This window comes from Protopterus annectens, chromosome 2.part1, assembly GCF_019279795.1.
Source record: "Protopterus annectens isolate FY-2018-M chromosome 2.part1, PAN1.0, whole genome shotgun sequence".
NCBI lineage: Eukaryota > Metazoa > Chordata > Ceratodontiformes > Protopteridae > Protopterus > Protopterus annectens.
This window is the reverse complement of record NC_056729.1, coordinates 1,842,729,565-1,842,756,539: the sequence shown is the minus strand read 5'-3', so window position 1 is coordinate 1,842,756,539 and position 26,975 is coordinate 1,842,729,565. Positions and strand designations below refer to the sequence as shown.

General features: G+C 38.3%; 1 protein-coding gene across 2 annotated transcripts in view; it reads right to left on the bottom strand.

The window, feature by feature from the left end:
- Positions 1-26,975, bottom strand: part of LOC122794659 (probable carboxypeptidase X1) — a 1,175,708-nt gene that overhangs the window by 143,819 nt on the left and 1,004,914 nt on the right. For both annotated transcript variants that reach the window (XM_044063283.1, XM_044063284.1), the window contains one exon: positions 10,210-10,389. In XM_044063283.1, coding sequence (XP_043919218.1) covers positions 10,210-10,389 — 180 coding nt within the window. The remainder of the gene's footprint in view (positions 1-10,209; positions 10,390-26,975) is intronic.

The following is a 26,975-nucleotide window of genomic DNA, read 5'->3' as shown; positions in this document are numbered from 1 at the left end:
AAATCTTAACAAAAGTATTTAATGAATAGTTAAATAATGGGGTAATTTATGAAGAAATATGTGAAAGGGTGATGAGGTTTATATGGAATAAAGGAGAAAAGGAAGACATAATTTGTTTATTAATTTGTTTGTCCTTGTTTACCAGGAAAGTTCAACTGGGTAATACCAATTTTCAGTGGAGGCCCAGGGAAAAAAGCTCCATTTGCTTACATTGCATTGTACTAAGTTCCAGTTAAACACAGCACAGTTATATATTTTTTATTTATATTTATACACAAACAGTGATCACAATTATAGATTCTAAGATTTTACAGAGGTGGAAGTTACTAACGAGAAAGCCCATGTGCAACTTGATGGATTATAGAGGCATCAGTTGAGTATAAGAAATTGTTTTGTCATTTCAGTGAAAGGCTGAGAATATTTTGTTTAAGGAGTGTATTTGAAGAGTACCAGACGGTGAATACAAGCCTTAATCTTTTAACTATTAACCTTTTTTTAATCTTAAAATAAAAAAAATGGAGACCTATAATGCTAAATAGTTGTGATTAAAAATCGTTTATGAAAGTAATACAAAAACATTAGAAGATAAATTGCATTATATAATAGAAGAAAATATGTATAGGGTCAGAGGAAAAGGCATACAAGAAGTATTAACGATACTTAGACAAATTGTAGATTATATTAAGAAAAGACAAAGAACTAATACTAATAGTGGCACAAAAATAAAGCATTTGATTCAAGACAGTATAAAATTCTATGGAAATTAAAGGAAGGATATAAATTTAGTATAAACATTAAAAAATAAATGCAAAACAGTATATGAAAACACCAATATTAAAATTTTAGCAAATGGTTGGTTGAGTGAAGAATGAGAAGAGGTGTAAAACAGGAATGCCAAATGAGTGGCATTTTGCTTTCAATAGGTATGAATAGTGCAATTAAAGGATTAAAGGAGAACTGGACGAAAGTAAATATATTCAAGAAATGGGATAAAATATCCTACAATTATGTCTCATGCTGGTAATGTAATATTAACAGTGAAAAATGGAAAATAAATGGAAAAAGTAATTAGGAATATATTTAATAGATTACAAGAGATTGGACTGAATATTAACAAAGACAAATGTAAAGATATAGAAGGTAATAAAGAACTGGGAGGTGTGCCATTTGGAGAAACAATTTCAGCACTAATAATTGAATTTGGGGAGTATGATATAATAAAAGAGCAATGGGAGAAAATGTTGAGAGATTTAAAAGGACTTAACATTATGTGGAGTAGGTATAGATTGTCATAAACAAAAAGTAAATTTAATAAATACAATATGGATGGGAAGATATCAAATTTAGCTAGTGTATACATGATACCAAAAGATATAGAGAAACAATTTATTGAAACTGTTTTTTCCATTTATCTGGGAATTCAGATTAAATCCTGTCAAAAGGGAAATTTTGTTTATGGAAAAGAAAAGGAGGTTTGAGCTTGTTGAACATCTTTAAATTTATATAAGATGGCTAAGTGGAAAAGACAACAAGTTGGTAATAAACATATTTAAGGAAATATTGAAAAGAATGGAATATAATTAGAATGAATAAAAGAGACAAGAAATGGAAAAATGAAGAAATAAGAAAGTAGAAAGACAAAAATAAAACGTGGAAATTAAGATAAAGTTGATGAAAACGGAAAGTTGGTATCAGAATATCATGAGACAAATTTATTGTGTGAATCACTGGGAACAATTAACAGAGGGAAAAAAATCAAAGCTACAAAACAAAGGAATAAATGGTGTATGAAGAATGTGGTCTATCAATATTTTATGAAGATTACAAATTAATAAGCTACCTGTTAAAGGAAATATGCCTTATAAAAACAGTTGATGATGAGAGAGTTTGTATTGTGGGAAATGGAGACAAAGGAACATGTTTTTAACATGTAAAAGAGTTAAACATGTATGGGAAAAATAATACAAAACAAAATAGTTATGGAATTGCAGGCTTATACACAAATACATATGGACATGATTGAGTACGGTTTCTGTAGACAATATAGTAAAAATATGATAAGAATGTAGATAAAACTATTTGGTATAATTTTGATGATCTAGAATGAAAGGTTATATGAGGTTATGTTTAATACTAAATGGCTTCTACAAAATAGTATAAAAAATCAAGTGGTGGTTATGGAAAAAGGGTGGGGGGTCTATATGAAATGTAATTTAATGGAAATTTAAAGTATGAGATGTTATTTCTTTTCTGTAAATTTGTAAATATGTAAAATTATGTATTGTAAATAAGGTGTGGATAAATTGTAAATAAAAATCCCCTACTCTTTCCAAGAGGTGCCATGGGATCCTTTACATCCAACTGAGCTACCACCAACTCATGCAGAAGAAGCCTCAGTTTAGTATTTCATCTTAAGAATGGAAAAGTAGCCACCAAGGCAAAAGACAATCATAAAACCTTCTTCAACTATGTTAGAAGCCTCATAAACAATGCTCAGTAGCAAACAATATTACATACCCTGACCTACAGGATGTAGCCAAGTCTACTACCGGATACATTTATAATTCCTGTGGTACAGGGTCTGATTCCCCTTAGGGCTCATTTGCCTTCTGTGTGACCTTGAGCAAGTTGCTTAAGCAAACATTGTTCCTGGGTCACCCCTGCAAAGGGACTGGATATCCAGTGGGCATACCTGCATAGCAAACAGGTATTACCACTGTCTACACCCATTAACCCTCAAACATCTCCCAGAAACAAGTCATGAAAGCACTACTCAAAGCCCAGAGCACTGCTTCTATGGGACCAGATCACATATTGGGCAGCCAACTGGTCAACCTGAAACAGGGCTTCTCAAACTCCTTACTGATGCTATTTAATATCAACTTCAAAACAGGGTTTATGCTGGACAATGGAGGACTGCAACAGTCCTCTGCCTGCACAAAGGTGTGACATTAACATACAAGGGCAATTATTGGCCAATAAGCCTGATCAGCATTACCTGTGAGATGATGGAAAGCCAATTCAGTTTTACAAAGGGCAGATCTTGCCTACATAATCTAGTAAACTTCTTTAAGGGGTTACTGAAACAATGGTTGAGGAAAACATATCAACAAACTGCATATCTGAGCCTTTTAAAAGCATAAAACACCATCGCACACTCAAATGTAGTTGATAAACTCACCCAGCTATTTGCAAATCCTTGTGTAAGTCATTGCATAACAATTTGGCTCACAAATAAAACCTCAAAAATTAGGGTGTGAGTCTCTACCATCTCCAAAAATACTGTCACTAGCAGTGTACACCAGGGCTCAGTCCTTGGGACACTCCTCTTTGGAATTTACTTCTCAAAGGTCAAAGCTAATACTAAAAGCTTATCACTGACCAAGTATACAGATGATTGCAAACTTGGTGCCATGATGAACTCTCCAGAAGACAACAATATCCTTTAGAAGGGTTTTTCCCCAACAAAGAGTTGATGCCAAAACAGTGGCATAAAACTAAACACTAAAACAAGTATGCCCTCTGCAACTATCACATTTACAAGACACCCCTGAAAACGAATCCAGTAGTTAGGGACCTGGGAACCCATGTTGACAATGAGTTGTTCTTCTTTCGTCACGTATCCAATACTGTAAGAAAGCCCTTCTTCATTATAAAGGCTATTAGTAAGGGTATTGTGTCTAGGTCCAGAAAGGTGATTATTCCACTATATTCAGCATTTGTTAGGTCAATCATTAAGTATAACACCCCCCTTTGGTATGTACATATACTACACCTGAACTGCACTTTATTTTTTAAAGAAGTTCTTAAAATAAAAAAAACAAAAGCAGTAAAAATACATGGGTTCAGTGTGTTCTTCTCTTGGGTTTACTTGGAGTTTTTTTCTGCAGTTTGTTTTCTTCCTTGTCTTCAGTTATATATATATACATACATAAATATATGTATATATATATATATATATATATATATATATATATATATATATATATATATATATATATATATAGATATAGATAGATAGATAAATATATATATATATATATATATATATATATATATATATATATATATATATATATATATATATATATATAGTTCATAGGTTCATACGTGTTTACTATGCTAATGACCACAATGGCCTTTTTTAGCCTAGCCATGCATCCCAAATCTCTGACAAGTTCTGGTACCCTTGATAAGTGCAAGCAGGGCCAGGGAGATGAGCCATTTGCAGCCTGCCTTTATCCATTAGAGACATAGGTGCCAAATCAGGATGAATTTCTTGTGCTTCCTGTTCTTCATCCAATTGTCCAAGCTACACTTGAATTGGGTTAGGGAGGAACTCAGCTTCACATGGATGGGGAGCCTATTCCAGAGAAGGGGTAGTCTCTGGGATACATACCCGTCTCCCTGGCAGATCATATGTATATCACAGGCAAGGTTTAAGCCTTTAAAACAGGTAATTCTGGTATTGTTTGTTTTGAGGATATGTAGGTACTCCATCAGAGTGGGGTCTGATAATGCCTTGTATACCAGGTGCAGATCTCCCTTCAACAGCCTATACAAGACAGAATACAGGGATAACGCCTTGAGACGGTCTGCTTAGACAGGTTCATAGGTAGGTACTAGGCTATCAGCCCAAGGGCCTATGTAAGCCTAGCCAGCAAGGTTCCATAGCTTATGCCACCCAAGAAAGTTATTTTCCTGTGCCACTGTCCAGCAGAGAGACAGAAGTGATCCCCGGGGTGTATTTCCTATTTCCCATCCACAAATCAAGATTTTTCTTGAAGAGTGCTAATGAAGAACTTTGCTTGACATAGATGGGTAGCTTGTTCCAGAGTATAGGATGTCTCTGGGACAGGAATCTATCCCTCCAGCATGTCCTGTTTATTGTGGTGACAAGGTTTAGGTCCCTAGAGGATGTAGTTTAGAGGGATTGGGATTTCTTTAGGTGTAGAATGTCCAACAGCTCTGGGTTTGACATAGTTTTATATGTTAGGCAGAGATCACCTCGGAGTAGGCAATATGGTATGGAGTAAAGCTGGAGTTTTTGAGGTGGTCAGTGTAGGGCATTTGTTTTAGGCCAGTAATCCTCTTTGTGAGGTACTTCTGCAGCCTTTCCAGCTGCTGCAGATGTCTTGTGAGATACATTCCAAAAGGGGCATTGTACACTATAATGGGTCTAATGAGTTCCCCTTCAAACCATCGAACGTTGAAAACATTGAAGTTCAGATCATCGAGACCAGAACATCGAGTTTGAAAACGTCAAAGGTTTGAAGGGGAAGAAAAAGGTAAGTGTAGGTGGGAGAATGTTTGTGTTTTTGCAGGGCACGTCATACTGTGTGTGTCTATGTGCCATCTGTGTGATGGCACTACAGATAGAATATGGAAAATCTCCCATTTAGCGCTTCTGCATATAGCGCTAAATGGGAGATTTCCCTTTACTTCACTGTAGTGCAGTCTCAGATTTGGAATATTAAAGTAGGGGGGGTGTGGGGGGGGGTGAAGCCCCCCTGCATACAATTGTTAACATTTCTTTTTTTTTTTTTTTTTTTTTTTTTGGTTACACTTGTAACCTTTGATGTTTCAAAATTCGATGTTTTAGTCTCGATGATCAGAATTTGGATGTTTTGAAATTTCGATGGTTAGAAGTGGAACTATATATACATATATACATATATATATATATATATATATATATATATATATATATATATATATATATATATATATATATATACCAACTCCAAGATTGCACTACAGTGGAGAAAAGGATAAATTCCCCAGATCTCCATTGTACCACGATCTCCATTTAAAAGTTTCAGGATTTGGAAAATTGATCATATGGTCTCGACTTTCTGCCCAGTCTTCCTTCTGAATGGGACCCATCAAATCACATGGCACAACCTGACCACAATGCTTTCTCATCAAGAAAATGAAGGACCTAAATGACAAAAGCCACAACAACTGTCTCAAAGCTGTGTCCCTCTTCTCTGTATCGCTTTCAGTGCCTCTACCAACTGTTGCTTTCAGACCTACTGCAAATCTACAAGTCCAACAGTGGCAGAACCCACCACTCAAGAAATCTTAATCTCTTCTGAAACTTAAATAGAAGCTGTGGAGAGATGGATATGTCTCACAAAGAATGACACTTCTCCGAAATGATCTTCTTCTACACATAAACAAAGGACTTCTCTTACTCTGCTCAACACAATCTAGATGAATAGATGGGAAAACACAAGGTCACCCCAGATTAGCACCGTTCTCCCTTACAGACAGGAGTAACATGTCAATATTGGCTCTGCTCTGGTTATTCATACTAACAATGCAAAGGTCTCTGGGTTAATCATACTTAAAATACCAGGGCTAGCAACTTCTTGACAATGGATGGCTAGGCTTCTGAAGAGCCTCACCGATCATTAGTCTAGTAAGTACCTATGAACAGTGCAGTTACAAAATGTTTTAAACCAAAACACTTTAAAATATATTTTTTTAATATTTGCAATATTTGCAATATTTTGACACCGACTAACAATAACAGGATTTATAGAAAGTTCAATGAGACCATATACCATGCCACTTCCTACCATATACCTTGCCAGTTCCCACCATATACCTTGCCAGTTCCCACCATTATACCTTGCCAGTTCCCACTATTATACCTTGCCAGTTCCCACCACAGACTGTACTTCCCTTCTCAAGGAGGGCTACATCAGCCATGTCCAAGGTGAATTTATGACCACCCATCCAATTATCCAGTTTCTGTTTGAAAGAAGACAGTATATCACACTGCTTTATCTACAAGGGAAGTCTATTCCACTAGTGAGGGAAATGCTGAGTAACAAATCTGTCTGTCCACCTTATTTTATTGATCTGCTGAAGTAGGTTTAGATCCCTTGTTCTGGTATTTGTGAAGGTCCTGAATTACTGGGTCCCTGATAGCTCAGGAGGTAGGCAAAGATCTCCTCTGAGAAACCTATAATACAAAGAGAAGAAGGACAGTACTTCTAGTCATTTCTTCAGACACCATTGTAGTGAGAACTAATAGTTCTATATTACTTGGTGCAATGTGTAATATTACATTACTAATCATCCTTATTAATGTACATTCTTACTTGCAGTAGCATCTGCAAAGTCAACCTGAGATATTACTATGTAATCATATGGTACTATAAGTCTGTCATTGTAATCAGATCATGCCTGGAAAAGGTCCCTAGGCCAAACACTCAGCCACCTAACAAAATCTACCAAGTAGGTACATAACTAAAGACAGAGAATTACTTACTTACATAAATAAAAAAATAAATCAATAAATAAGGCAGTTATTGCATGCTGTCTCCTTACCAATGCATTCTCAGATGTGTAATACTCTGGTTGGGAAGATAATGGTAATAAATCAATAAATAAGGCAGTTATCGCATGCCGTCTCCTTACCGATGCATTCTCAGACGTGTAATACTCTGGTATGGGAAGATAATGTAAATGAATAAATAGCGCAGTTATCGCATGCCATCTCCTTACTGATGCATATAAAATTATTAAGAATTTATTCCTAGAGTTATTTTACATTTTACATTTTACATTTTAATACACAAAATATAGGGGAGGATATACATACACATATATATATATATATATATATATATATATATATATACATTTATAAATATATGTGTTTTATTCAATATTTGATTTTTCATACATTTGATTTTACTTATACACAAGTCTTTTAACTTAGATTTTATTGGATTTGATTCCCTTTATGTATATCTTTTTATTCACATCCTTTATTTACATCCATTATTTTTATTTTTTTATATAAAATATTTTTATATATAATATATATATATATATATATATATATATATTTTTTTTTTTATTTTTTATATATAATATATATTTTTATATGTATTTTATATGTATTTATGGATCTACTCAAGTGGCTATTTATTTTATATATATATATATATATATATATATATATATATATATATATATATATATATATATATTTACTATATTTATTACATTTTTAAATATTTCTCTTACTATTCCTACAGTTTAATCTTATTTATTCATTCATACAAGTTTTAGATGTTCTTAGTATTTATGGTAAGGTTGCACTTTAAGAAAAATGGAATTAATTAATCAATCATTTAATTAGATGCCAGCTAAATGGATTTTGTTAGTATAAAAGATGCCTGTATTGTTAAATCCATGGATTCTGATGAAGTCTCCGAATGGAGACAAAAGCGCTTAATCTATGGTTCCAGTTGTAAATTTGAGTATCGCTTTTAGTGGAATTTGTTATCCTGTGGATCGCTTCATGTAATAAACTATTTTTTGTTTATTCTTGGCTGCATTGGACTGAATTCCTGAAGACTTCCTTTATTGTGACCGGGACCGCATTCTCTTTTGTGGTTTGTGAGGCAGTGTTTGGTTACAAGTAAATAAATAAGGCAGTTATTGCATGCCGTCTCCTTACCGATGCATTCTCAGATGTGTAATACTCTGGTATGGGAAGATAATGTAATTAAAGAAATAAATAAGGCAGTTATCACATGCTGTCTCCTTACCGATGCATTCTCAGACGTGTAATAATCTGGTATGGGAAGATAATGTAATTAAAGAAATAAATAAGGCAGTTATCGCATGCTCTCTCCTTACCGATGCATTCTCAGATGTGTAATACTCTGGTATGGGAAGATAATGTAATTAAAGAAATAAATAAGGCAGTTATCGCATGCTCTCTCCTTACCGATGCATTCTCAGATGTGTAATACTCTGGTATGGGAAGATAATGTAATTAAAGAAATAAATAAGGCAGTTATCGCATGCTGTCTCCTTACCGATGCATTCTCAGACGTGTAATACTCTGGTATGGGAAGATAATGTAATTAAAGAAATAAATAAGGCAGTTATCGCATGCTGTCTCCTTACCGATGCATTCTCAGACGTGTAATACTCTGGTATGGGAAGATAATGTAATTAAAGAAATAAATAAGGCAGTTATCGCATGCTGTCTCCTTACCGATGCATTCTCAGGCGTGTAATACTCTGGTATGGGAAGATAATGTAATTAAAGAAATAAATAAGGCAGTTATCGCATGCTGTCTCCTTACCGATGCATTCTCAGACGTGTAATACTCTGGTATGGGAAGATAATGTAATTAAAGAAATAAATAAGGCAGTTATCGCATGCTGTCTCCTTACCGATGCATTCTCAGACGGTAATACTCTGGTATGGGAAGATAATGTAATTAAAGAAATAAATAAGGCAGTTATCGCATGCTGTCTCCTTACCGATGCATTCTCAGACGTGTAATACTCTGGTATGGGAAGATAATGTAATTAAAGAAATAAATAAGGCAGTTATCGCATGCTGTCTCCTTACCGATGCATTCTCAGACGTGTAATACTCTGGTATGGGAAGATAATGTAATTAAAGAAATAAATAAGGCAGTTATCGCATGCTGTCTCCTTACCGATGCATTCTCAGACGTGTAATACTCTGGTATGGGAAGATAATGTAATTAAAGAAATAAATAAGGCAGTTATCGCATGCTGTCTCCTTACCGATGCATTCTCAGACGTGTAATACTCTGGTATGGGAAGATAATGTAATTAAAGAAATAAATAAGGCAGTTATCGCATGCTGTCTCCTTACCGATGCATTCTCAGACGGTAATACTCTGGTATGGGAAGATAATGTAATTAAAGAAATAAATAAGGCAGTTATCGCATGCTGTCTCCTTACCGATGCATTCTCAGACGTGTAATACTCTGGTATGGGAAGATAATGTAATTAAAGAAATAAATAAGGCAGTTATCGCATGCTGTCTCCTTACCGATGCATTCTCAGACGTGTAATACTCTGGTATGGGAAGATAATGTAATTAAAGAAATAAATAAGGCAGTTATCGCATGCTGTCTCCTTACCGATGCATTCTCAGACGTGTAATAATCTGGTATGGGAAGATAATGTAATTAAAGAAATAAATAAGGCAGTTATCGCATGCTGTCTCCTTACCGATGCATTCTCAGACGTGTAATACTCTGGTATGGGAAGATAATGTAATTAAAGAAATAAATAAGGCAGTTATCGCATGCTGTCTCCTTACCGATGCATTCTCAGACGTGTAATACTCTGGTATGGGAAGATAATGTAATTAAAGAAATAAATAAGGCAGTTATCGCATGCTGTCTCCTTACCGATGCATTCTCAGACGTGTAATACTCTGGTATGGGAAGATAATGGTTCGGATACTTGTGAGGAACTAGTTCATTCTCTTCTGCATCCCAAAGTGGAGTGTTGAGATCTGCAAAATTGTGATTCAGGTCATATCCTTCATACGTCCAGCGTCCAATCGCCCATCCAGATAATTCTGATCCCTAGAGAAGGAAGTAGATATGTAAAAGGGGTGAGACCATTTTTGAAGTTACTTTCAAGCCCCTAAATTCATTTCATTTCTGGCAGACAGCGCTTCTCTCTTTGGTTACCTGGTGATAATGTATATGGACATTTTTTCTTGCCCTGATTAACTTGCAGTTTTACTCTCTTGCTGAAGTGTGAGATCACAAGGTAGTGTATGAGTTAGCTTTTGCTTGCTAATAAAGCAGCACACAGACAGGACATGTACAAGGAAGCACATCCAATAGTACATTCATTACATAAAAAAAAAATGTTAGTCGCCATTTGTTATCCTCTGAAAATACTTGTATCTCTTTACCTGTGTTGATAGAAATTCATATTGTTTGACTTGTGGCAGATACTTTTGAAGAGTATGGAACTGAAGCCATAACATGTAACATTGTAACATTTGTAACATTCTCTAGGGCTGATTTTCTTTTTCATCACTTTCAAACTATGTGCAGTAAATAGTATGTTCAGTATAGAAACCGACATGTGCGTGGTTCAGCTCCTTTCACTTTACGCTAGGTTGGGGTACACTGAATCCATATCCCTGACACATGCCTTTGGAGACATGTTTTGCAGTGCTTCTTATAATCTCATAGAGTCTCATGGTCACATTTAATATGTTTAATATGCTTGCATTAGTAATAGTAAGATATGCCCAGGGATAAAGAAAGAACCCAGCAGTAGCAGTAAGAGCTTTGCCCAAAACTGTCTGTTTACACAATCTGGTGGTTTGAGATAAACTGACATGCTTACACAGTCTGGAAATTTGTGATTCATGATAGCTGCAGTGAGGAAAGTCCTCAGCATTGGCTAATTTGCATATCACTAAATTGCCCTTAACTGCCACAAGTGCAAATATGCAATTTCCTGCAGTATTGAACATTGGTGGTGCATTAGCACAGGGAACCCCTTCCATTCACTGTCCCACACACTTACAGACATTCATACACAGACACACACACAGACACACACACACACACACGCACACACACACACACACACACACACACACACACACACACACACACACACACACACACACACACACACACACACACACACACACAATCACACACACACACATATACACACACTCTGACATAAACCTACACTAACTAACTCCCCTACTGTGACCTCACAGGCACACACACATGCTCACACATACACTCTCACATGCAGTCACACACATGCATACATATGCACACACTCCATCAAACATTACCTATCCCCTAAACTCTGCAGCACTTACCTCTACTGCAGTAGGTGAACACAAGTTTGTGGCAGCATTTATTAATAAGAGCAGCCAATGTTCCTTATGCAGACATTTCTAGTGGAGAACACACGATTAATTACCATAGACCACTCTCCCAGAATGCTTCATTAGAATTTGGCATAGCCACAAAGACAGCCCACTACTATGCTGAGCATTTACATACTAAAACAGTGTTGCAAGGATGTCTCTGAATCATAAATAGTTATCACACAGTGTGCATTCTTAATGTTTCTGAATCAGCCCAATGGCTTCCTTCTACAGGGAACTTAGTAAGCGAGGAAACAAAAAGAAAGAGGACAGTTCAAACTTAAACCACTTACAGGCAAAAAAAATACAGTAATCAGAGTGAAACTGAAAGTCACGTTAAACAGCACCTTATGTAGAAAATTATGTAAAGAAAATCCAAAAGGAACAAAGAAAGAGAAATAGTTGAAATCAGAGAATGTAAAGTAAAAACTAAACACGTTAAACAAATCTGAGAAGATGTAGATTATGGAAATTAAAAATAAACTCTAAACAAGATCAATAAAAGTACATCAGCAGTGGTGATACTGAATATAACCTCTGTGTGTTCCTTCATCAGTAGTGGTGATACTGAATATAACCTCTGTGTGTTCCTTCATCAGTACTGGTGATACTGAATATAACCTCTGTGTGTTCCTTCATCAGTAGTGGTGATACTGAATATAACCTCTGCATGTTCCTTTATCTATAGTGGTGATACTGAATATAACCTCTGCGTATTCCTTCATCAGTAGTGGTGATAGGTTCATAGGTTCATAGGTAAGTACTAGGCTATCTGCCCATGGGCATTTATAAGCCTAGCCACAGAGTAAGATGGCTTTCGCCTCCCCATTAGATTAGTAACCTGGGCCTCTGTCAACAGGGCTCCTGAAGTGATCCCAGGGTAGAACTTACGATTACCCATCCACTCATCAAGATTTCTCTTGAAGATGGTCAGAGAGGAGCTCTGTCGAATATGGATTGGGATTCTATTCCAGAGTGAGGGGAGTCAATGAGACAGGAATCTATCCCTCCAGCATTTCCTGTTTATTATTGTACATAGATTCAAGTCGCTAGAACGAGTGATTCTGAGGGATCTCGTTTTTTTGAGGTGAAGCATGTCCATTAGTTCAGGGTTTGACATGGCCCTATAGGTCAGGCATAGGTCACCGCTGAGCAGACGGTAAGCGACTGAGAAGAGATGGAGTTTTTTTAGTTGTGCTTCATAGGGTAATTGTTTAAGGCCCTTAATCCTCTTAGTGAGGTACATCTGTGGTCTTTCTAGTTGTTGCAGGTGTCTAGTGAGGTACATCCCAAATGGGGCATTGTACTCTATTATGGGCCTAATGAGTGAGGAGTAAAGGGGCACAATCACCTCCTTGGATCTGGATGAGAACCCCTTTGTGATCAGGTGTGCCACATAGAAGGATTTCCTGACCATTTTGGCTATGTGGTTATCAAAGGAGAGCATGCTATCTACTTGGGTACCCAGGTCCATAATTACTTCTTCTGTACTTAGTGGATTCCCATCTATGTGGTAGTTTGTAGGTACTTTGTTTCTCCCAAATGGGGTTACTATGCATTTTTTGGCATTTAGCTTGAGGCCGTGACTTTGACACCAGGTGTTTGTCTCTGTGAGACCCTTTTGCAGGATGTCTGTGTCAGCTGGAGAGTCAATTATTGCACCCAATTTAAAGTCATCTGTGAACTTGGTTAGCCACAGTCCCTCCGCCTTCACCTGTACTTTGGAGAAATATATGCCGAACAGAAGGGGTCCCAGGACTGAGCCCTCTGGGACTCCCGCTTGTGACTGGTTTAGAGTCAGACATGGTGTTTCCCACTCTTACCATCTGGGTTCTGTCTGAGAGCCAATTGGCAACCCATCTCATCACATAGGGGTTAATATTTAAGCTGGTGAGTTTGTCTATGATTCCTGAGTGTAGGATGGTGTTGAATGCCTTAGCGAGGTCCAGATATACTGTGTGGACCACCTTCCCTTCATCTATGGCCTTGGTGACTGTTTTGAAGAAGTCGACCGAGTTCAGGAGGCAAGATCTGCCTTTAACAAAGCCAAACTGGGTGGGGTCCAGTGTCTGGAGGTTCCCAATGTCCCTGTTAATGAGCTCCATGATAATGCGTTCCATGGCTTTGCAGACCAGGCTAGTCAAGCTTATAGGGTGATAGTTCCCAGGGTCAGTTGTGGCACCACCTTTGTGGAGTGGTATGACTGTTGCTGTACACCATTCTTTGGGTACATAGCCTGTAGAGAGGCTGAGTTTGAATAGTGATTTGAGATGGGGGAGTTAGTTCATTTTGAAGCTCGTGTAAGACACAACCTGGGATAGCATCTAGTCTCATTGATGCTGTGTTTTTGGCATTTGCAAGGGCTGTCTTTACTTGTGTGTCTGAGATATCTGGAGTGCCACATTCTTCTGGGATGGGTGCTAGCCTCTTTGGTGGAGAGGGGGGGTGAAGTTTGCACTGAACGTGTCAGCCAGGATGTTGGCAATGTCGGTTGGTTCAGTGTATTTATGGCCATTATGCACTAGTTCGGAGCATATCTGAGAGTTTGCTCCTAGACTCTTGACATAGTTAAAGAAGGCCATGTGGTTATCCTTAGAGTCATTGGCTATTTTTCTTTTGAAGTTGGCCTTGGATGATTTAATGAGGGACCGCAGTTTTTTATTGATGTTAATCAGAGATGCCTTCTTATTTTGAGATTTTGTTCAATCTTGCAGGAGTTTCTTCCTTCTGTTGTAAAGTTTATTTATGGCCGGGGTCCACCAGACTGGCTTCCTCTTTTTTGAGGAGTTGGTCTTGGTTTTACTTGGGATGGCTCGGTCCATGCATTATTGAAGGTGTTCATAGAATGCACTTGTAAAGGATTCTGCCAATGGGTCATCATTTTCCATTTGATTGGGAGCTTTGAAACTTCCCACCTTGGTCTTGGGGAGTGTGAAGTTGGCTTTAGAGAAGTTTTTTACCTTGATTTCCTTGACTGGGAGGGGGGATTGGGATGTGGATGTCCAGTGTGATTAGTTTGTGATCTGATCTTACCAATGATGAGTTTACCTCAGGTGTGGAACATAGGTTCCCCATGTTGGTGATGACCAGGTCCAGTATTTTGTCACCTCTTGTGGGAGTGGTGACCAGCTGTTCAAGGGCGTTTGAGTTTATAAACTCAAGGAAGCATTGGGCTAGGGCGTTTCAGCTTGAGTAGTTTTTCCAGTCAATGTTTGGATAGTTGAAGTCACCCAGTAGCATGGTGTTGGGTAGAATCTTCATACTTTCTAATGTTCTCAGGAATGCTGCGTGAGGGTCCTGAGACAAGGTGGGAGATCTGTAGCAAGCTATAAATTGAACAGTCAATTTACCCGCTGTCAATTGCACTTGGATGGTCTCAGATTCCGCGTGCTGTGCTACTAACCTGGAGGTGTGGGTGTTCTTGATGAATATGGACACACTCCCTCCTTTTGTGTTCTGGTCCTGGTTTTGGGACCTAAAGGTACGGTAGGAGTTATAACCTGGCAGTGCTGGGGTGCTCTCTGGAGCCTTGAACCAGGTTTCTGTCACTGCACATACGTTGATTTCTTCCATACTAAGGAGAGCCTTGAGTGCATGCATTTTGAGGTTTAGACTTCTGTTGTTGAGCAGCATTACCCTCAGTTTTTTTTATTATTGTTGTTTATGGAGGTGGGTTTGTCTTTTAAGCCTTGCCTAAAACCGGCAGTATTGGGGGGGCAAGAGTCTTGGCCAGTATTCAAAAGCCCAGAGGCGACAGGTGCAAGCCATCTCTGGTGAAGCAAAGTGGCTTGTCAAGCATGTCGTCCCAGGCTGACAAGTACTGGATCCCCTTTGAATGACACCAGTAGTTTAACCAATTGTTGAAACTGATAATTTTTTCTTCATATGCTGGCATCATTTTGGGTGAGGGCAGGATGCTACTCAGAGTCAGAGTCATACCAGCCTAGGCTACATGGTCAGAGAGCTCCTGCATGTCTCTTTTCATGTAGTCCAGGGAGGTATGTCTCAGGTCATTTATACCAACATGTACAATGACAGAGTCATATTTGTACTTGTTGTGGAGTGACCTGAGTGCATGTGTTATGTGGCGGATTCTGGCACCTGACAGGTGGCTTACAATAACCTTCTCCTTGTTCAGTCTAGTGAGTGGGACGTCTGTGTGCCTGATGATAGAATCAACAATTACTAGTGCGTTATTTAGCCTTAGGGGCTGTTTTTGCTTGGCACACTGATGTTGTGACGTATGTGTTACCTGGTTTCTGTTGTGGGGTGGGGGTTGCTTGGGTATATGCTTAGGAGATCTCTGTTGTTTAGGCAGGTTCTTATTTAGAGCCTCTGAGTATGTTTTTGCGTGTTTCTGAGAGTTGTTTTCTGGTGCAGCTATGGCTGGTCTATGTGAGTCTGGTAATGCGGTGCTAGTGTTGCCCTTCTCCTTCTGACTGGTTGATCCAGTCGTGGGTTGAGAGAGCTTAGCCTCCAGTTTGGCTGTGTAGCTGCATCTCTCAGATATGTTTGTGCTGTTTGGGAAGAGGAGGGGGTTGTCTGTGTATATGAGGCAATTGTAACATTGCCTCAGGATGCCCAGATTCACTAGCTGGACCAGAGAACACACCTGAAGCTATCCCTTGAACATGCCTAAATAGATGGTTGGGACTGTATTGCTGATTGGATGAGTGAAGAGCCTTATACTTCCTGAGTATAGGACTGAAGTGCAAGCTGTAAGCTAGTCCTAGCTTTAGTGAGTTTTAGTAAGTGCCGGTCTTAAATTGCCTTATTTCTAGTGCTGGGTTGAAGTGTTTCAAGTTTCAAGGGAAAAACTGAAGTGCAGACTTCGTGGAGCCTGGAATAGTTTAACCGCAGCTAAACAGCGCTGCACAGTGCGCAAACCCACGCAAAACCGTGCTAAGCGTTTTTTATACCAGGGAGATCAAAAAGGATAGAAATTAGCCCAAAATGGCCAATGAGCTACAAGTTGCTGGGCTGGGACCACTCCTACAGGGACAGATAGGCTGCTCAGAGTTCCCTCTCTCACAGTGAACAAGGAGGCCACCTAACTATCCAAGTATGATATGGGCAACACAGGAACCTTTACCACAGTCCTGGATTCAGCAAAGCCTGAAAACCAGACTAGACTAGTTCAGAAAGGTGGGAAAACAAGGATTTTTTTTTTTATAACCTCTGCATGTTTCTTCATCAGCTTTGGTGATAATGAATATAATCTCTGTGTGCTCCTTCATTAGTAGTGGAGATACTGAATCAAACTTCTGTGTATTCCTTCATCAGTAGTGGTCATACTGAATATAACCTCTGTGTGTTCCTTCATCAGTAGTGGTGATACTGAAAACAACCTCTGCATGTTCCTTCATCAGTAGTGGTGATACTGAATATAACCTCTCCATGTTCCTTCATCAGTAGTGGTGATACTGAATATAACCTCTGTGTGTCCTTCATCAGTAGTGGTGATACTAAAAATAACCTCTGCATGTTCCTTCACCATTAGTGGTGATACTGAATATAACCTCTGTGTGTTCCTTCATCAGTAGTGGTGATACTAAAAACAACCTCTGCGTGTTCCTTCATCAGTAGTGGTGATACTGAATATAACCTCTCCATGTTCCTTCATCAGTAGTGGTGATGCTGAATATAGCCTCTGCATGTTCCTTCATTAGTAGTGGTGATACTGAATATAACCTCTGTGTTTTCCTTCATCAGTAGTGGTGATACTGAATATAACGTCTGTCTGTTCTTTCAGCAGTATTGCTGATACTGAATATAACCTCTCCACATTCCTTCATCAGTACTGGTGATAGTGATATCCTCTGCATCTTTCTTCATCAGTAGTGGTGATACTGAGTATAATATCTGCATGTTCCTTCATCAGTACTGGTGATACTGAATATAACCTGTGCGTGTTCCTTCATCAGTAGTGTGATACTGAATATAACTTCTGCGTGTTCCTTCATCAGTACTGGTGATACTGAATATAACCTCTGTGTGTTCCTTCATCAGTAGTGGTGATACTGAAAATAACCTCTGTGTGTTCCTTCATCAGTAGTGGTGATACTGAATATAACCTCTGTGTGTTCCTTCATCAGTACTGGTAATGCTGAATATAGCCTCTGTGTATTCCTTCATCAGTAGTGTGATACTGAATATAACTTCTGCGTGTTCCTTCATCAGTACTGGTGATACTGAATATAACCTCTGTGTGTTCCTTCATCAGTAGTGGTGATACTGAAAATAACCTCTGTGTGTTCCTTCATCAGTAGTGGTGATACTGAATATAACCAGGAGCATTTCTCCCCGGGCCTCAGCTGTAAACAGGATCTGTGGACCTAGTCTGACTTTCCCGGTTAACAAATGTTAAATAAATAAATAACTAAAACCTCTGTGTGTTCCTTCATCAGTAGTGGTGATACTGAAAATAACCTCTGCATTTTCCTTCATCAGTACTGGTGATACTGAGTATAACCTCTGTGTGTTCTTCCATCAGTACTGGTGATACTGAAAATAACCTCTGCACATTCCTTCATCGGTAGTGGTGATACTGAATATAACCTCTTTGTGTTCCTTCATCAGTACTGGTGATACTGAATATAACCTCTGCACATTCCTTCATCAGTTGTGGTGATACTGAGTATAACCTCTGCGTTTTCCTTCATCAGTTGTGGTGATACTGAATATAACCTCTGTGTGTCCTTCATCACTAGTGGTGAACCTTATAGATGAACAGTCGGACGTTGTGTGCAAAGTTTTTAGTGAATGGTTGTTAGAAAGGAAGAAGACAGAGCAAATCTTCTGAAGGGATAGCAAAATGATTATTAAGAAGAAAATGAATGTTAAAGAAATCAGTAGAGAATGCAAAATGTTGGCAGAAGTAATGCAAGAAAAGATTATTAAAGCTTGGAAGCAGTCTTGTCTGAGAACAAATAGGAGAGAGAGAGAGAGATAATGGTGTAAAGGGAAAATATATGTGGTGGAATAAAGAAACAAAAAGAAAGGTGGTGACAAGGGGTTTGTAGTGAGCTTAGATTTGGAAAATACATATGAGAATATCAGGTACAATACAGTTTTATAAAAACTTGGAACAGACTGTGGTGAAGAAGATAGAATGATGGGTGCAAGACATATGTGACACTTACCAAGGACATAGATGAGGGAAAGGTGGTTCACACAGCCTACCTTGATCTCGCCAAGGCGTTCGACACCATTCCTGAATCGGGTATTATAGAAAAACTCACCAGCCTGAACATAAACCTCTATGTCACAAGATGAGTTGCCAACTGGCTTACAGACAGAACTCACACGATAAGAATAGCGGGCTCCAGGTCCGACTCTAAACCAGTCACAAGTGGTGTCCCGCAAGGCTCGGTTCTGGGACCCCTACTGTTCGGCATATATTTCTCAGAAGTACAGGCAAACACAGGAGGACTATGGCTAACCAAGTTCACCGATGACTGCAAACTGGGAGCCATAACTGACTCTCCGGCTGACACGGACATCCTTCAAAAAGGCCTTACTGAGACAGACACCTGGTGTCAAAGTCATGGCCTCAAGCTAAATGCCAAAAAATGCATAGTCATCCCGTTTGGGAAAAACAAAACAACCACGAATTACCACATAGGTGGCAGCCCCCTTAATACAGAAGAGGTAATAAGAGATCTGAGGACCCAGGAAGAGAGCAATCTCTCCTTTGACAATCATATTGCCAAAGTAGTTAGGAAATCCTTCTATGTGGCGTATCTAATTTCTAAGGGGTTTGCATCTAGAAATAAAGATGTTATAGTGCCCATCTACTCGTCACTCATCAGACCCATCATAGAGTACAATGCCCCATTTGGGATGTACCTCACAAGACACTTCCAACAGCTGGAAAGACCACAAAAGCACCTCACCAAGAGGATTACTGGCCTCAAACATATGTCCTATCCAGCCCGACTGAAAAAACTCCAGCTGTACTCAGTGACATATTGCTTACTCAGAGGTGATCTTTGCCTGACTTACAAAGCCATGTCCAACTCAGAATTGATGGACATGCTCCATCTAAAGAAATCCAAGTCACTGTGAGCCACACACTCTAGTGAGCTAAACCTTGCCACAACAATAAATAGAACATGCTGGAGGGATAGATTCCTGTCACAGAGACTCCCCATGCTTTGGAACAAAATTCCTAACTACATTAGGCAGAGCCCCTCACTAACACTCTTCAAGAGAAGCCTTGACGAGTGGATGGGTAATGGAAAATACACCCCTGGGATCACTTCATTGGCTCTGCTTGACAGAGGCTCAGTTAATTAATCAATGGGGTGGCTAAAGCTGACACACTCTGGCTAGGCTTATACATGCCCTCGGGCAAATAGCCTAGTACCTACCTATGAACCTATGAACTTGTTCTGTTAGGTCAATGAAGGTCCATTACAAAGGGTCTCATTCAGCAATCTATTAGCTCCATGAAGATCTATGACAAATAGTCTCATTCGGCATTCTGTTAAGTCCATGAAGGTCCATGGCAAATGGTTCATTCAACATTCTGTTTGATCCATGAAGGTCCATGAGCTTGTTTATTTATTCTCAGGATGAAGGAATGAATTAAGTACCAGGATGGTCCAACTGGGACAGTGCCCATTATAAGTGGAGGCCCAGGGAGAAAAACTCCAGCCTAAGCTTACATACAAAGTCATCACATCAAGTAATAGAAATTACAGACCAAAAAAAATGAGTGTTAACACATTTACAGGATAAAAATGTAAAACAAAAATAAATACATAGTATCAAATAGAACAAGACTTTAAACACTTGAATATAGACAAATATATGGTTGAACTTATATATGTGGAGGAACATAACATTAGTTAGGAAATTAATTAGGGAGAATCACATTGGCAAAGTAGTGCAGAGTTAGTAATACTTCCATGGTGAGAGTTGCAGCTAGGAATGTAACTACTTATAGAGAAGTAGTGTTGTTAAAAGGGATGTGTTAACAGAGTTAGTACATACAGCCAGTTAGCGATTATGTGATTATAACAATATCAAGCAAATATCACGGCTTTAAAGTACCATGCAGGCAAAGTAACCAAGCAACATGGTAAAACCACCAAAACACTTTCATTTCTTGTTTCTAAGAGCTTTTGTCCCTCCACCAACATCCAGGACTTCATTAAAGATAGTGACAATAAAATCACACTAACCTTATAGAGACAACGCATCCCACCCCCAATCATTATGTCACCAAATGAGTTTACAAACTTATGAATAAACATTCAAGAACATAATTTTCTTAAGTTAACAAATACTTATTTTATAAATCATTAATAAAAAGCTAATCTTTATGTATTAAAAACATTGTTATTATTTGCATTTCAATTAATCTATATAACCAACAATCTATACAGTATAAAGGTGCAAAGCTGAAGCTTGAAAATTAAAAACTGTTGATGGATTTTAATTTTAATATACAGGTTAGGGAAATCATGTCTGTGGCAGGGCTAGCCACCTGGTGGTGTAAACCTTGGCTTGAGATGATTGTCACTGATGAAGGGACACCCTGACCCCATGTGCAAAATGGGAAAAGGGATTGGGAGGGTGGATGGATGGATGGATGGATGGATGGATGGATGGAAGGATGGATGGATGGATGGATGGATGGATGGATGGATGGATGGATGGATGGACGGATGGATGGAAATCATGTCATTCAAACAGTGGGGACCTCAAACATTGGTTTGCATTGAATTCCTTATGGAAGCATATTCAACAATATGAACGGCATAGCTTAAGATGTTATGTGCCCGACGTGGTTGAGCAGAATGGGGGGGGGGGCATGGAAGATGATTAGAAATATTTTTAACACGTTGTTTGGTTACTTTGCCTGTATGGTACTTTAAACTCATTAGAGCAGCCATGATATTTGCTTGATATCATTTGAGCAGCTGTTGGCACCGAGCTACACCAGTTGGAGATTTGAACATACCCATCTTGATTTCCTACATCCTATCTGTGAGCCAGTGGACAATCCAGCAGGCAACAAAAGGGTTTATTCCCAGTTTATTTAGCTTTTCTATTATGCCTGAGTGGGGAACTGTGTCAGAAGCTTTGCCCAGACCAAGGTGTGCAATGCGTACTGTTTTACAGTCATCCATTGCTTTGGTGACCTTTTCAAAGCAATCCACTAGGATGAATAAGTATAACCTGCCCTTGACGAATCTAAACTGAAATGGTCCAGTGATTGGAGGTTCCCTATATCATGGCTGATTAATTCCATGATAGGTCTTTGTATGGCTTTGCATATGAGCCTGGTCAGACTTATAGGTCTGTAACTGAATGGGTCTGTGGAAGGTCCTCCCTTATGCAGGAGAATGACTGTAGCTGTTCTACATTCACTTGTTACAAAACCTTTGTGGAGGCAAATACGTTCATAGTTTCATAGTTGATCATCTTTTGCCAAAATACAGCTAATAAAAGGCAGGATGTATATATATATATATATATATATATATATATATATATATATATATATATATATATATATATATGCATATATATTATAAAATTAACTAGAGAGCTAACATCAAAATGTTGATAATATTTGCTGTTTCATGGACAGTTTTGTAACTATTCGACATACATCAATGTATATGCTATGAATGGCACCTGTTGGAGAGTAACATAGGTTTGTAAACAGTATTAGCAGACAGAGAATAGTTTAAAATGATATCTGTGTAAGGAGAGTGAAACATACGTATTTAATTAGACGAATAGGTGAAAAGGGAAAGCGGATGCTGTGTGTAACTATTTCTGGCACTCGGTTCTACTTTTAGCGCCTTTCTCCAGCTATATTGTCTTGTTTCCTTGCTTCTACTTTCTTAACTGTCAGCACTGGCCGATCCCTTGCGCTCAGTAATTTTTCATTTCCAGTCATTTTTATGGTTTATGTTTCTAGTGCCTCTTATCTGCTTGCACATTTTAGTTCATCTCTGTACTTACTAGTATAACGGAACTTTCCATTTTGTTTGCTGTTTTAGCGCATTTTGTTGCTATTTGTTTTTTGTCTACTTCTGGTCTCTGTACTTACTAGTATAACGGAACTTTCCATTTTGTTTGCTGTTTAGCGCATTTTGTTGCTATTTGTTTTTTGTCGACTTCTGCTTTGATTTCCATGCTTACTCCCTTACAAGATGTTCTGCTAATCTGTGTAAGTATATCATTTTAAACTTGTTATTTTGTTTGCTGTTTTAGCGCATTTTGTTGCTATTTGTTTTTTGTCGACTTCTGCTTTGATTTCCATGCTTACTCCCTTACAAGATGTTCTGCTAATCTGTGTAAGTATATCATTTTAAACTTGTTTTCTTCATGTTTAAAAATGTTACTACATTCATAAATCGGCCATGTGGCCTAATGGTTAAGGTGTCTGACTCTGGATCAGAAGTTCATAGGTTTGAGTCCTACCATGCTTGCAATTTTATTTTTAATATTATTGTAATATGGTTAAGGTGTTTACCTTACAAACACAAGGTGCTGGGTTTGATTTTCACATGAGGTAATTGCCTAGACTTAAAATGGCCCAAAAGAGCAGTTAGCCTAGTACTAATCTGTGAACCTATGAAGATGTGACAAGATCAGCAAATATGTATGCAGCCTCACTCTTGTAGAGCTATGCATGCAATCAGTTTATAGTTCATAGATACATACTAGGCTAACAATCACCAGGGTCTTTTAAACCCTAGCTGTGTAATGCAACATAACTGTGCCCCAATGTATCATGGGAGTTTATTAGGAGGGGATATGTTAGGCAGTTTCTAAAGGTTATATGTGTGTGAGGAGTTATGTTAGTTTGAGCATTACTGTCAGACTCTGCCTATAAGAGACATGGGGGTCAGACCCAGGGTGAATTGGTGATTTCTCATCCATTGGTCACAATTTCACTTAAATAGGGCAAGGGATGGACTCTGCTTCACATGGATGGGGAGCCTGTTCTACAGCATGGTGATCTTCTAAGACACATATCTGTCTTGTGTTCTACTTATGTCACAAGTAAAATTAAAATTCTTGGATTTAGTGGTTTCTAATGCTGCTCATTTTGTGGCTGTACAAAAGCTCCATAACAGCTGGATCTGAGGATGCCTTGTATGCCAGGCATAGCTCACCTCTCAGTAACCTGTACGAGACTTGAGTATAGAGACTGGGCTTTAAGGTGGTCTGTATAGGACAATGTGTTTATACCCTTGATTCTTCTGCTAAGGAACCTTTGTTGGCATTCCAGCTGTGGCATATGTTTGGCTAAGCACATGACAAAGGGGGCCTTATATTCAATGATGGGTCTGATAAGGTCATGATTAAGTATAACGCCCCCTTTTCAAGAAGATCCATTCTTCCTTTTGATAGATGGAGATATAATCTTGTGAGACTCTCTTTTTATATATTTTTTGACAGGCATAAAGCAGTTTTCTTATTTAAATGATTCAAAATGCTTTGGGCTCAGCTGATCATTCCAAGGTTGTAAGTTAGAACAAGGACAGTTACAGTTTGAACTTTATTGCTGTATCCTAAAAGAGATTTCAGTGTTATAAAACAACTATCACTTCATAAATTACTGTCAACAAATACATTTACATCTTAATATATAAAAAATACTGTACTGATATTAACTTTAACCAATTCATTTTCTCCTTAAGGCCCTAGCCTTAAGTTTAGGTTTCAACGGTACCCTGTCATTCAGGCCATGCCCAGAATCCCCTCTCATTCTTACTATCCACTTCACCTCCAACTGTTCTGTCTGATTCCTAATGTCACCCTTTCTCTTACTTTTGATAACTCATCCAATTACTATAAATTTAAAACAGTGCTTTATATCAGTTTCAGTGACATGCTTGGAAAGAGCAGTTATTCTTACTTATATGATAATAATGTTCTCTGATCCTGTCCTTTAATGCTCTATCTGTTTTGCCAATGCAGAATTTTTTACAAGTCATGCAGTGGGCTAGATAAACAACATGGAGAGTACTGCACATGGCCTGGATATCAAACTTATATACTTTATTTTAATCAGGATGATAAAAAATTCCACTACTATCTATAAAATTACAGGCCTGACAATGTCCACATGCTTCAGTACATCTACTGCATACAGTGCACTGTTCTTGTTTAGGGTAACACAGCCGTCTTTTAAGGGAACACATGTTCTTGTAGACAAATGAAGGTCTAACGTCCACTACATCTGCAATTTCACTATCTGTTGTTAACACGGCCCAATGTTTCTCTATAACCTCCTTATAACATTTTATGTGTCACTGGAGTAGGAAAAATATATTCTCAACTAATTATTTTTATTAAACACATTCTCAGATTTCTTGTCATATTTCTCTTCAAAATATGGTCTATAGCTCTAGTGTCCCTTAACCTAACTACCTTGTCAATATTCTTAGAGATCTCATCACGTTTATATCCTCTCATAAATAATGCATCTTTCAGTAAATTTGTCTGTATATTAAAATTAGACTCTCTGGCACTTAGTCTAGATGCCCTATAAGTTTGACTTCTAATAACACTTCTGAAAACATGGGGTGGATGCATGCTTTCTTTATATGAGATGATTGCAGTGGCAAGATTTCCTGTATAACTCAGTGTGGATATGACCATTAGTGTCACAGATCACCCTTACATCTAAAAAATCAACAGAAGTTTCAGAAATATTGTGTCAGAACCTTAAATAAGTGGTAGTCTCATTAATGTGAAAAAGCCAGGGTACCTTTTTGGCTGGGCTTGTATAGGCCCTAGGACTGATAACCTACTACCTACCTATGAACCTAATGCACTTAATAAAGTCTTGTAGAGTAGACATTGGACCGTCCCAAATAAGGAAAAGATTGTCCACAAATCTACGGTAAAAAATAACCTGGGCTTTGAATGGCCCATTACATACATAACTGTTCCCATATACTCATCACAACATTGGCGCAGCTATTGGCACACAAAGTGCCCACAGTCATGCCAATAACTGTTCCCATATACTCATCACAACATTGGCGTAGCTATTGGCACACAAAGTGCCCACAGTCATGCCAATAACTGTTCCCATATACTCATCACAACATTGGCGCAGCTATTGGCACACAAAGTGCCCACAGTCATGCCAATAACTGTTCCCATATACTCATCACAACATTGGCGTAGCTATTGGCACACAACGTGCCCACAGTCATGCCAATAACTGTTCCCATATACTCATCACAACATTGGCGTAGCTATTGGCACACAAAGTGCCCACAGTCATGCCAATAACTGTTCCCATATAATCATCACAACATTGGCGTAGCTATTGGCACACAACGTGCCCACAGGCATGCCAATAACTGTTCCCATATACTCATCACAACATTGGCGTAGCTATTGGCACACAACGTGCCCACAGGCATGCCAATAACTGTTCCCATATACTCATCACAACATTGGCGTAGCTATTGGCACACAACGTGCCCACAGGCATGCCATGTCGCTGCCATTATTGTTCAAAATGCATTCCATCAGTAAGTAAATCAACCTAATCTTACTACTATCAAAGTGTATACGATGCTCCAAAAATTGGTTAATACTCATTATAGAACGACCTCCCCCATTAATATTCAAAAACGTGCACGCTGATTGGTCAGCGTGCATGTTGTAAATCCGAGTTATAGTAATGGAAAAAGGTTCGGTCGCCCAGACATTTTCCATTAGTATAACTCTTACAGCAACACTGTCTCGCTATGTTAAATGAGTTTAACATAGCGAGACAGCTTTAAAAAAAACAATGGAGATTCTCCGTTTCTTTTTTTAAAGCTGTCTCGCTATGTTAAACCCATTTAACATAGCGAAACAGTCTGTAAAAAGCAACGGAGATCTTGCTTTCTCCGTTGCTTTTTTTCAAAACTGTCTTGCTATGTTAAATGGGTTTAACATAGCGAGACATCTTTAAAATAAGCAACGGAAATCTCCGTTGCTTATTTTAAAGCTGTCTCGCTATGTTAAACCCATTTAACACAGCAAAACAGTTTGTAAAAAGCAACGGAGATCTTGCTTTCTCCGTTGCTTTTTTCAAAACTGTCTCACTATGTTAAATGGGTTTAACATAGCGAGACAGCTTTAAAATAAGCAATGGAGATTCTCCGTTGCATTTTTTAAAGCTGTCTTGCTATGTTAAATCCATTTAACATAGCGAAACAGTTTGTAAAAAGCAACGGAGATCTTGCTTTCTCCGTTGCTTTTGCCCACAGCTCTGATGTA